The sequence below is a fragment of the Ranitomeya imitator genome, chromosome 3 (genome assembly GCF_032444005.1).
Source record: "Ranitomeya imitator isolate aRanImi1 chromosome 3, aRanImi1.pri, whole genome shotgun sequence".
Lineage (NCBI taxonomy): Eukaryota > Metazoa > Chordata > Amphibia > Anura > Dendrobatidae > Ranitomeya > Ranitomeya imitator.
In genome coordinates this window covers 197,911,284-197,923,387 of record NC_091284.1, presented here as the reverse complement: position 1 = coordinate 197,923,387, position 12,104 = coordinate 197,911,284, and the positions used below count along the sequence as shown (strand labels likewise).

Sequence of the window (12,104 nt, the reverse complement as noted above, 5' to 3'; positions counted from 1 at the left end):
AGCATGCCCAGGCGTTGTAGGGAGATCATACAGGCATGTGGAGGTCACGCACACTACTGAGCATCATTCCCTTGTTTTGAGGCATTTACACTGAAGCTGGATCAGCATGTAACTTCACTTTCCACTTTGATTTTGAGCATCATTCCAACTCCAGACCTCCGTGGGATATTAGTTGTGATTTACGTTGATCATTTTTAGGTTTTATTGTTCTCAACACATTCCACTGGGCAATGAATAAAGATTTAAAACAGGAATATTTAATTCAGTGATAGCTAGGATGTGGGATTTTAGTATTCCCTTTATTTTTTTGAGCAGTGTATATTCATACCACAGTTAGCTGCTGCAGCACCTCACGGTAATAATCACTTTGTTTGCTAAACGAGAAGTCTTAATTCTACACATGAAACAATGTTAATAGGAGGAGTTCTGCTGTAACATGTCCCATACCTTCCAGCCGTGACGAGAGTTGTTATGATAACTCTGTATTCCATGAGCTTCTCTTTATTAGGATATTCATATGTCTGGCTCCTAGAATTCCAATTGCAACATGGCTGCGGGAAAAAAAACCCAAAATCTTCTATTAAAAAAAAGTGGAAGAAATAAATAATCATTCGATGATTAAACAAATTAAATCGATGATTTAAGAAATCATCATTCAATATATCTTGGTGAACATTTGAGTATACCATATAATATGAGAGTATGCCACATAAGGAAATGAAATCCAATTACAGGGTTATGTCCATCGTATTCCATAGGTTTCAGATGACATTCTGAATGCACTTGATGCCAAGAGCAGTTAGCTAGAAGTTTTTGGTTTTGTTTTTGTTTTTTTGTTTTTTAAATCAGATATGTTTTGTTTTATTAGGAAATTTACACAATAACATTTTTACAAAAAGATCAGTAGAACAAAGATTTTCAGCATTACATGGTGTCAATCTATATTATTGTTATACAGAAAATACAATAAAGTTGTCATTTTCTTCCAAGTATTAGATTTTTTTCCATTCAAACAAACTAATACAATACCCGTCCCCCCCCCGATAACACTCTAGAGAAATCTATATGCATAATAATAATAATAATAATAATAATTTTTATTTATATAGCGCCAACATATTCCGCAGCGCTTTACAAATTATAGAGGGGACTTGTACAGACAATAGACATTACAGCATAACAGAAATACAGTTCAAAACAGATACCAGGAGGAGTGAGGGCCCTGCTCACAAGCTTACAAACTATGAGGAAAAGGGGAGACACGAGAGGTGGATGGTAACAATTGCTTTAGTTATTCGGACCGGCCTTAGTGTAAGGCTCGGGTGTTCATGTAAAGCTGCATGAACCAGTTAACTGCCTAAGTATGTAGCAGTACAGACACAGAGGGTTATTAACTGCATAAAGTGAATGAGAACATGATGCGAGGAACCTGATTTTTTTTTTTTATAAATAGGCCACACAGGGATCGTTAGGTTAATGCATTGAGGCGGTAGGCCAGTCTGAACAAATGAGTTTTTAGGGTACGCTTAAAAATGTGGGGATTGGGGATTAATCGTATTAACCTAGGTAGTGCATTTTAAAGAATCGGCGCAGCACGTGTAAAGTCTTGGAGACGGGAGTGGGAGGTTCTGATTATTGAGGATGCTAACCTGAGGTCATTAGCGGAGGGGAGGGCACGGGTAGGGTGGTAGACTGATACCAGGGAGGAGATGTAGGGTGGTGCTGAGCCATGGAGTGCTTTGTGGATGAGGGTAGTAGTTTTGTACTGGATTCTGGAGTGGATGGGTAGCCAGTGTAATGACTGGCACAAGGTAGAGGCATCGGTGTAACGGTTGGTGAGGAATATGATCCTGGCAGCAGCATTCAGGACAGATTGGAGCGGGGCAAGTTTGGTAAGAGGGAGGCCGATTAGTAGAGAGTTACAATAGTCCAGACGAGAATGAATAAGTGAAACAGTAAGAGTTTTTGCAGAGTCGAAAGTAAGAAAAGGGCGAATTCTAGAAATGTTTTTGAGATGCAGATAAGAAGAGCGAGCCAATGATCGGATGTGGGGGGTGAATGAAAGGTCAGAATCAAGGATGACCCCAAGGCAGCGGGCATGTTGCTTTGGAGTAATGGTGGAACCGCACACGGAGATGGCAATGTCAGGCAAAGGTAGGTTAGTAGAGGGAGAGAACACGAGGAGTTCAGTTTTTGACAGGTTTAGTTTCAGATAGAGGGAGGACATGATGTTAGAGACAGCGGTAAGACAATCACTGGTGTTTTCTAAAAAGGTCGGTGTGATACTATACTATATGCATTCTATATGGCATACTATATTTTTTTTTTATGTCATGCACATGATGCTTATTTTTCCTTGCAGATTTGAAGCAGTTTCATATCTGCAGCATGTCAAATTTTCAATGCACAGGGAAAAAAAATAGCAGTAAAAAATGTGCTTTTTTATGCAGCATCTTATCCCTGCCAAGAGACATTTTTTTTTTTTGAAACGTCTGCCGTAAATGCTTAGCCAAACAACCTTTAAAAAAAGAGGGGGGGAGGGGAGACTGCTAATTAAAAGTTGTCTTTTGACATTTACCGTCATGCCTTATGCTGGGCTGCAAGCCAGCAGAGAACACACCACTAGTATTTCTACCCAAATCCCTCCCCCAAGGGCCAAACAGAATCAGCATGATCTCCTGTACAGGACACTGTTGCAGGGAATAGAAGTAATGCACAAAGCACCAGAGCAGCCACCCTGACAATAAAGATTAACCCCTACTGCCTCTAACTGTTGGATAGATAGATGGGATGAATGAGATAGATAGAAAGACATACAATAGTATACATCAGGGTGTATATACACATTACATAAGGTAATATACGGCATGGTCTGTGTCAAAGTACAGGAGCAACAAGCGCTTTGCTGAATAGAGCCATGCCCATCCAGACGGTAACCCCGTCCACCCATCAGTCTCCAGAGCCAAAGACTGAGATTTTGACGCAAAATCATAGAAAGCCAGGAGGTTCTCAACTACAGATCACGTAACCAGACGGACAGCTCAGGTTACAGAAGGATTTGGGAAAGCAAAGTATTTAGTAAAGTGCATATCTACTGCAGTTAGTTTACGCTAAAGGGACTTGTAAAGTTGGAGCCAACCCTTATATCAGTGTTTTGGATAAGCATTCCATCTAGGTTCAAAAGAGAATCATCAGGCCTTGTTCCAAGTTTAATCACTTTTTCTGGAATAAGGGGGAAAAAAGGCTTCTTATATCAGTCTGTGGAAAGCATACAGCATCTGAGTGCTCTCCAATTTTTTTCAAGGGCACCCATAGACTTACATTGCTAATTTTGACCCAGCACCCAAGAAAGCCACCCAATTTTGGGGAGAAAAAAAAACAACAACTTCATGCTGAGGTCGTTTGTCAGCAGATTCAAACTCAAAACTCAAGTGCTGCAAGGTAATGGTCCCAACTACAAAGCAAATCTGCCGTCCAACTCATTGATTTAGATTAAAAAAATATATATTACTACACTGTTAATAGGAAACTGCTTATCAAAGCTTATTGGTAATTACTAGGCTTGTTATTCCACAACTGATGAGATGCATTAAAACTGGTACAAAGAAAAAAGTGGTTGTCTCTGGAAAGTACTGCAATCAGATTAGACCATATTGGGGAAATGTATGAAAATGGATGACATTCCCAGGACTCAAATACACATTGCCAGAATCACCATTAATGCAATGCATGAAATATACCTTTATTTTTTCTGGAACAAGACGGAAATCCCTGCTGCTGGCCATTATCCTGTAAACATCTTTGTTATCAATGTGTGCCATCAGGCGCTCACAGAGCAGGTCTGATGCGCTGTTAGATGGGGCACATGCTAGAATGTGGCACCCTGGGATGTTCTTCAGTACCTGGAAAAGGGAGACAAAGAATATCGAAAGGTAAGCATTAAAAAAAAAATCTATCTGCTGCAGAAGTAACAAACACTATATGGCCAAAGTAGATTCTTGTTGAACATCCACTTCAAAGACTTTGGTCTTCTATGTAGCTATTGGGACTTCCAACCCTCTTGAAAGACATTAAACAAGATTTGGGGAATTTGCACCTTTCACCCAAAAGATAATTTGTGAGGTCAATGCACTGATGTTGGTTGACAGTATTTAGGCGTTCCAATTTAAACCAGAGGAATGTGCAGGTGTTGGTGTTGGATCTCAATATGCTATATCCTAAGTTCACCCAACCACATCTTTATGGACCTTGCTTTGTGCGCTGTGGCACTGTCAAGCAGGAACGGGAAAGCGTCACCAAAACTGTTGCCACAAAGCATATAGTTGTCTAAAATGTATTTGCCTGGTGTAGCATTAATATTGCCCTTCACTGGAAATGGGAAAAGTACAAACCATGGAAAAAAAAAAAAAACCCACGTTACCCCTGTCCACCAAATTTTACAGTGGTCATTGGGCATCCAGTAGGCAGCATCCTCCTGGAGTGTACCTACAGGTAATGGGGCAGAGCAGAAATTTTACAAACTGGTTTGTCACAAAAAGGTTGCAGATGACAGTGCCACATTTGCCTTTCAGTACGACCTATTCTATTGGCAAATGTTTGCCTTGATTACATGGCTTTTGTACTTTTATACATCTGTTTCCAATAGGCGTTACAGGCACGCTCATTGCAAACATTCATATGACCTCAAATGTGCGAAATGTCAACACTCAACATGCAAATACACTGTTGTCAAAAGTAGGTTTTTGTTTTGCTTTTTCTTCCTCATCTCAAAATTCAAAATACCCAACCCAGATTTTTTTGTACATAAAGTCAGCTGAATTTTTGCAGGAAAATTAGATGTAATTAATAAAAAACTCCTATTGGGAGCCAAAAAAAAAAAAACAGGATAAAAAAAACAACACAAAACAAACCCAAAACACAATCATCAGAAGGCTGATGTGGCAGACAACTGCAGAAATCATGTAGATAAAGAGCAGCAGGAAAAAAGATGCAGAATTTATGCTACGGGTAAACACTGTCTTGATGTTTACCCATCAAGTGATTAATGCCTCCGAAATTGCGCACAGCATGATTTCCAGCTCTTCCCAGTGCTACTGTAGGCGATTGACAGGTCTTTCCCTATGCACACTTGAGTAAGAAAAAAATTAGTGTTTCAGCTCACCCTTGTAGAAAGAATCCTCATAGTCCAAGAAAGAAAAATCCGAGCACGGAAAACGTCTCTGCCCAACGCGGAAACTTTATATGAAAAAGAACAAGAATCCAGCTCCGGAATAAAATTGAGAAAATTTCAACATTTTAAAATTGGAAAGCTGCTTACAGATGACCAGCAGATTATTGAAGAAGAACAGCCATAAGTTTGCAGCAAACTCTGCTGCTGGTCATCTGTAAGCAGCTTTCCAATTTTAAAATGTTGAAATAAATGTTCTCAATTTTATTCTGGAGCTGGATTCTTCTTCTTTTTCACACATAAGTATCAGGTCAAGCATCTGCACTGGGTAAACACTGTCCTCGGACAGCATCGATGGTCTCAATTGTCAAAGTATATTTTCTATGTAGCCCAAAAACATTTCAGAGAACAATATACATGGCTGCAATTGTGCAGCCAGGCTACGATTCATGCTGCCCCACAATTTTGCAAGATACACAATAACAATATTCTCAAGAGGCTGTCAAGTTCGGATCAGGCGACCCATGGCCAGTCCTTGCATTACAGTTTGGGCATGCACAGTGCTACATGGAAGTCTGAATTAGACTCAAGATTGAAGATCTATTAATGTTGGATATCCGTATATAGATAAATCTGTGTTGGGGCTGTACAAGTTTACAGGTTACAATCAGAAAGGTTTAAAGATTTAAGATGGGTCTAAAAAAAGTTTGATTCCTACAAAGCATAAGATAAAGTAGATATCTGGGTATAAAAATTGGGATCCTTGGGGACTATCCTGCTATCTCCCAGGATGCACTTGCTTGACTCATACCCTAAAAGCTGAGGGGGAGAAGTGATGTGTAGTTAGATAAAAGGAGTTAAAACTTTCACCTGTTTGATGGCCTCCACCAAAGTTACGGTTTTTCCAGTCCCTGGTGGGCCAAATATGAGGTATGGAGCTGGTCTGGATAATCCACTCACAATACTCTTTACAGCCATATACTGTTGTTCGTTATTCTCAAGTTTACGGTCAAACAGGCTAGTAAAGGAAAACATACATAAACAATATAATGATAAAATATATATCAGTTATTTCAAGACCTGATCACATTTTCTATGTACACAATAAATGGAAAGACTCAATTTTGCAAACTATATTATAGTTGAGGTGCTGTCATATGTTTTATACACATCCTCTTGTACATCACTTGTACTCGCCACCATCTACTTTAGAAAAGACCCATCAATGTAGATATCACATACAACCTTTATTATTTTACTTTTACCCAAAACCCATGATGTGCCAAGCACCATTTTCACAGTTGAGCAGCACAAACTTCAGCACAACTTATCTATACATTTCTTGGCCAAACTACCACAATATACAGTGCCTTGCGAAAGTATTCAGCTCCCTGGAACTTTTCAATCTTTTCCCACATATCATGCTTCAAACAAAGATACCAAATGTAACTTTTTGGTGAAGAATCAATAACAAGTGGAACACAATTGTGAAGTTGAACAAAATTTATTGGTTATTTAAAATTTTTGTGGAAATTCAAAAACTGAAAAGTGGGGCGCGCAATATTATTCGGCCCCTTTACTTTAAGTGCAGCAAACTCACTCCATAAGTTCATTGCGGATCTCTGAATGATCCAATGTTGTCCTAAATGCCTAATGATTAGAGATGAGCGGTGTTCGAGTCGAACTGTTTGCCAATTTCAAATTCGAGCTGTTTTGGGTGGTGTTCGAGTCGTTCGTTGAACTCGAACAATTTGCTTAAAATTCGGCTGTTTGAGTTTCTGTTCGATAACTGTTCGTTCACCAAAAGCCTAACTTGATTTGCACATTAAAACAGTTTATCATGGTTAATAGACTGTTTCAGTGTATAGTGGGCGGGGGATAGATCTGTGCTGAAATAACGCTGATCTCCATTTTTTTTTCTTTCCCGCATTTACAGTGGGGTGGTGCAGTCTCTCAGCCCATCAGCAGTGCGCACACACAGCAATGTGCATGTGATGCACACAAGCAAGGGCATGTGTCATTGGCTGTGTATGTCATATGTCCTTGCCCTATAAGAACCAGCCATTTGCCCCGTCGCCACCATTTCCTCACTGCTGCAGCTTAGTGTTAGACGGCACCGCTGCTGCTGTGGGCGTTATACAGACTAAGGCCGCCGTCACACTTGCGAGTTTTACGGACGTAAGAGCGCAGAAACTACGTCCGTAAAACTCGCATAACATACGGCACAATGATTCTCTATGCCCCTGCTCCTATCTGCCGTATTTTACTGATCAGTATTATACGGCTTTCTACGGCCGTAGAAAATCGCAGCATGCTGCGTTTGTCACCGTATTGCGCAAATAAAACGCCAATGAAAGTCTATGGAAGCCCCAAAAATACGGATTACACACGGACCAGCAGTGTGACTTGCGAGGAATACGCAGCGCTGTTAGAGAGAAAAGCCGGTAATTCAGTGCGGTGTACAGTAAAATCACACTGACAGCTTACAGTAGAATAGGTAGAATAAATGTGTACACATAGAATAGGTATATATATATAATACTAGCTGAAGAGCCCGGCGTTGCCTGGGCATAGTAAATATCTGTGGTTAGTTATAGCACGTCACTTCTCTTATTTTCCCATCACGCCTCTCATTTTCCCAATCACATCTTTAATTTTCCACCTCACATCTCTCATTTTCTCCCTCATACCTCTCATTTTCTCCCTCACTCCTCTCATTCCCGCCTAACACTTGTCATTTCGACCTCACATCTGTCATTTTCCGATCACTACACTATTTTCACCTCACACCTCTCATTTTCACCTCAGTATATACATGTATGTCATCTCCCTTATATATAGTATACACCTGTATGTCATCTCCTGTATATAGTATATACCTGTATGTCATCTCCCCTGTATATAGTATATACCTGCTGTGTGTCATCTCCCCTGTATATAGTATATACCTGTATGTCATCTCCCCTGTATATAGTATATACCTGTATGTCATCTCCTATATATAGTATATACCTGTATGTCCTCTCCTATATATAGTATATACCTGTATGTCATCTCCTCCTATATATAGTATATACCTGTATGTCATCTCCTCCTGTATATAGTATATATCTGTGTGTCATCTCCTCCTGTATATAGTATATATCTGTGTGTCATCTCCTCCTGTATATAGTATATACCTGTATGTCATCTTCTATATATAGCATATACCTGTATGTCATCTCCTCCTGTATATAGTATATACCTGTAGGTAATCTGCTCCTGTATATAATATATACCTGTATGTCATCTCCTCCTGTATATAGTATGTACCTGTATGTCATCTCCTCCTTTCTATAGTATATACCTGTGTGTCATCTCTCCTGTATATAGTATATATCTGTGTGTCATCTCCCCTGTATATAGTATATACCTGTGTGATCTCCTGTATTAGACCTCGTTAACACGTTATTTGCTCAGTATTATTAGCTCAGTATTTGTAAGATAAATTGGCAGCCTGATAAATCCCCAGCCAACAGGAAGCCCTCCCCCTGGCAGTATATATTAGCTCACACATACACATAATTGACAGGTCATGTGACTGACAGCTGCCGTATTTCCTATATGGTACATTTGTTGCTCTTGTAGTTTGTCTGCTTATTAATCAGATTTTTATTTTTGAAGGCTAATACCAGACTTGTGTGTGTTTTAGGGCGAGTTTCGTTTGTCAAGTTGTGTGTTGAGTTGTGTGTGGCGACATGCATGTAGCGACTTTTGTGAGATGAGTTTTGTGTGGCAACATGCGTGTAGCAACTTTTTGTGTGTCGAGTTGCATGTGACAGGTTAGTGTAGCAAGTTGTGTGAAGCAAGTTTTGCGCATGGCGAGATTTGCGCATGGTGAGTTTTATGTCTGGTGCCTTTTGAGTATGTGCAAGTTTTGTGTGAGGCAACTTTTGCATGTGTTGCAAATTTTGTGCATGTGGCAATTTTTCCGCATGTGCAAGTTTTGCGTGTGGCGAGTTTTCCATGAGGTGAGTTTTGCACTTGTGGCGAGTTTTGCGTGAGCCTATTTTTTGCATGTGGCGAGTTTTGCGCGTGGCGAGTTTTGAGCGGCGACTTTTGTGTTTCGACTTTTATGTGGCGAGGTTGGTGTATGTGTGGTGAAATGTGTGCTGAGGGTGGTATATGTGTTCAAGCACGTGGTAGTGTGTGGCGCATTTTGTGTGTGTGTTCATATCCCCGTATGTGGTGAGTATCTCATGTCGGGGTCCCACCTTAGCAACTGTACGGTATATACTCTTTGGCGCCATCGCTCTCATTCTTTAAGTCCCCCTTGTTCACATCTGGCAGCTGTCAATTTGCCTCCAACACTTTTCCTTTCACTTTTCCCCATTATGTAGATAGGGGAAAAATAGTTTGGTGAATTGGAAGGCGCGGAGTTAAAATTTCACCTCACAACATAGCCTATGATGCTCTCAGGGTCCAGACGTGTGACTGTGCAAAATTTTGTGGCTGTAGCTGCGACGCCTCCAACACTATTCCTTTCACTTTTTTCCCCATTATGTAGATAGGGGCAAAATTGTTTGGTGAATTGGAACGCGCGGGGTTAAAATTTCGCCTCACAATATAGCCTATGACGCTCTCGGGGTCCAGACGTGTGACTGTGCAAAATTTTGTGGCTGTAGCTGCGACGGTGCAGATGCCAATCCCGGACATACACATACAGCTTTATATAGTAAATAGATATAGATATATATATATATATATATCTCATTGAGACACATATGTATATATATTATTATTTTATACAGCGCTAGATAGATTTAAAGCCGGTAATTCAATTACCATCTCATATCACCATTTTTTTTTCCATATTCCACACTACTAATGTTAGTAGTGTGTATATGCAAAATTTGGCCGTTCTAGCTATTAAATTAAAGGGTTAAATGGCGGAAAAAATTGGCGTGGGCTCCCGCACAATTTTCTCCGCCAGAGTAGTACAGCCAGTGACTGAGGGCAGATATTAATAGCCTGGAGAGGGTCCATGGTTATTGGCTCCCCCCCGGCTAAAAACACCTGCCCCCAGCCACCCCAGAAAAGGCACATCTGGAAGATGCACCTATTCTGGCACTTGGCCACTCTCTTCCCATTCCCGTGTAGCGGTGGGATATGGGGTAATGAAGGGTTAATGCCACCTTGCTATTGTAAGGTGACATTAAGCCAAATTAATAATGGAGAGGCGTCAATTATGACACCTATCCATTATTAATTCAAAACTAGTAAAGGGTTAAAAAAAAAAAACAAACACATTATTAAAAATTATTTTAATGAAAAAAATCACAAAGGTTGTTGTAATAATTTATTCTACGCTCAATCCACTCACTGAAGACCCTCGATCTGTAACTAAAAAAAAAATAAACCAACAATATCCATACCTTCCAAAGATCTGTAACGTCCAACGATGTAAATCCATCTGAAGGGGTTAAAATATTTTGCAGCAAGGAGCTCCGCTAATGCAGCTGTTCCTGGCTGCAAAACCCCGGAGAATGAAGATAAAGTAGGTCAATGACCTATATTTACCTTCATTTGCGGTGAGGAGCCCTCTGCTGGCTGTCCCTAGATCGTGGGAACTTTCCTAGAAAGCTCCCAGGCTCGAGATCATAAGAGGGCGCCCTCTGCTGGTTGTCATTGACCTACTTTACCTTCATTCTCCGGGGTTTTGCAGCCAGGAGCAGCTGCATTAGCGGAGCTCGTGGCTGCAAAATATTTTAACCCCTTCAGATGGATTTACATCGTTGGACGTTACAGATCTTCAGAAGGTATGGATATTGTTGGTTTATTTATTTTTTTAGTTACAGATCGAGGGTCTTCAGTGAGTGGATTGAGCGTAGAATAAATTATTACAACAACCTTTGTGATTTTTTTCATTAAAATAATTTTTAATAATGTGTTTGTGTTTTTTTGAACCCTTTACTAGTATTGAATTAATAATGGATAGGTGTCATAATTGACGCCTCTCCACTATTAATTTGGCTTAATGTCACCTTACAATAGCAAGGTGGCATTAACCCATCTTTACCCCATATCCCACCGCTACACGGGAATGGGAAGAGAGTGGCCAAGTGCCAGAATAGGTGCATCTTCCAGATGTGCCTTTTCTGGGGTGGCTGGGGGCAGGTGTTTTTAGCCAGGGGGGGCCAATAACCATGGACCCTCTCCAGGCTATTAATATCTGCCCTCAGTCACTGGCTTTACTACTCTGGCGGAGAAAATTGTGCGGGAGCCCACACCAATTTTTTCCGCCATTTAACCCTTTAATTTAATAGTTAGAAAGGCGAAATTTTGCATATACACACTACTAACATTAGTAGTGTGGAATATGCAACAAAAATGGGGATATGAGATGGTTTACTGTATGTAAACCATGTCTCATATCATGTCGGGTTTAGGAAGGAGCTATCTAGCGCTGTATGAAGTAATATATATACATATATGTGTCTACTGACATTATATATATCTATAATATAACGCTGGGAGCGTCACTCTGTCCGAAGCCTTTATAGACTGCACAGGCGCAAGCGCCGGCGCAATCTGGCCCCCACAGAGTGACGCTCCCAGGAGATCGCGGTATGCGTAAGCACTGAACACATACCGCGATCTCCACCGGAGAGTCAGGGACCGCCAGGAGGGTAAGTATTCACCTTTCCCCGTTCCAGCGCTGCGTGCGGCTCCGTCTCCCGGCTCCTCTGCTCTGACCGTTCAGAGGGCGCGATGACGCGCTTAATGCGCGCCGGCGCCGCCCTCTGACTTACCAGTCACAGGAGCCAGAGTGTGTCTTCAAGAAAATGGCGCCGGAAAGCGCGGACTGCGCAGGCGCCGATTCCTGCTGCCGCAATCGGCGCCTGCGCAGTCCGCGCTTTCCGACGCCATTTTCTTGAAGACACACCTGCAGTGGAGC

The 12,104-nt window shown here is 41.1% G+C and overlaps 1 protein-coding gene across 1 annotated transcript in view; it reads right to left on the bottom strand.

Annotated features, from left to right (window-relative positions):
• Positions 1–12,104, bottom strand: part of MOV10 (Mov10 RNA helicase) — a 154,875-nt gene that overhangs the window by 38,426 nt on the left and 104,345 nt on the right. The window contains exons 11-13 of the mRNA XM_069761738.1: positions 6,038–6,185; positions 3,741–3,902; positions 448–551 (exon numbers count right to left, since the gene is read on the bottom strand). Coding sequence (XP_069617839.1) covers positions 448–551; positions 3,741–3,902; positions 6,038–6,185 — 414 coding nt within the window. The remainder of the gene's footprint in view (positions 1–447; positions 552–3,740; positions 3,903–6,037; positions 6,186–12,104) is intronic.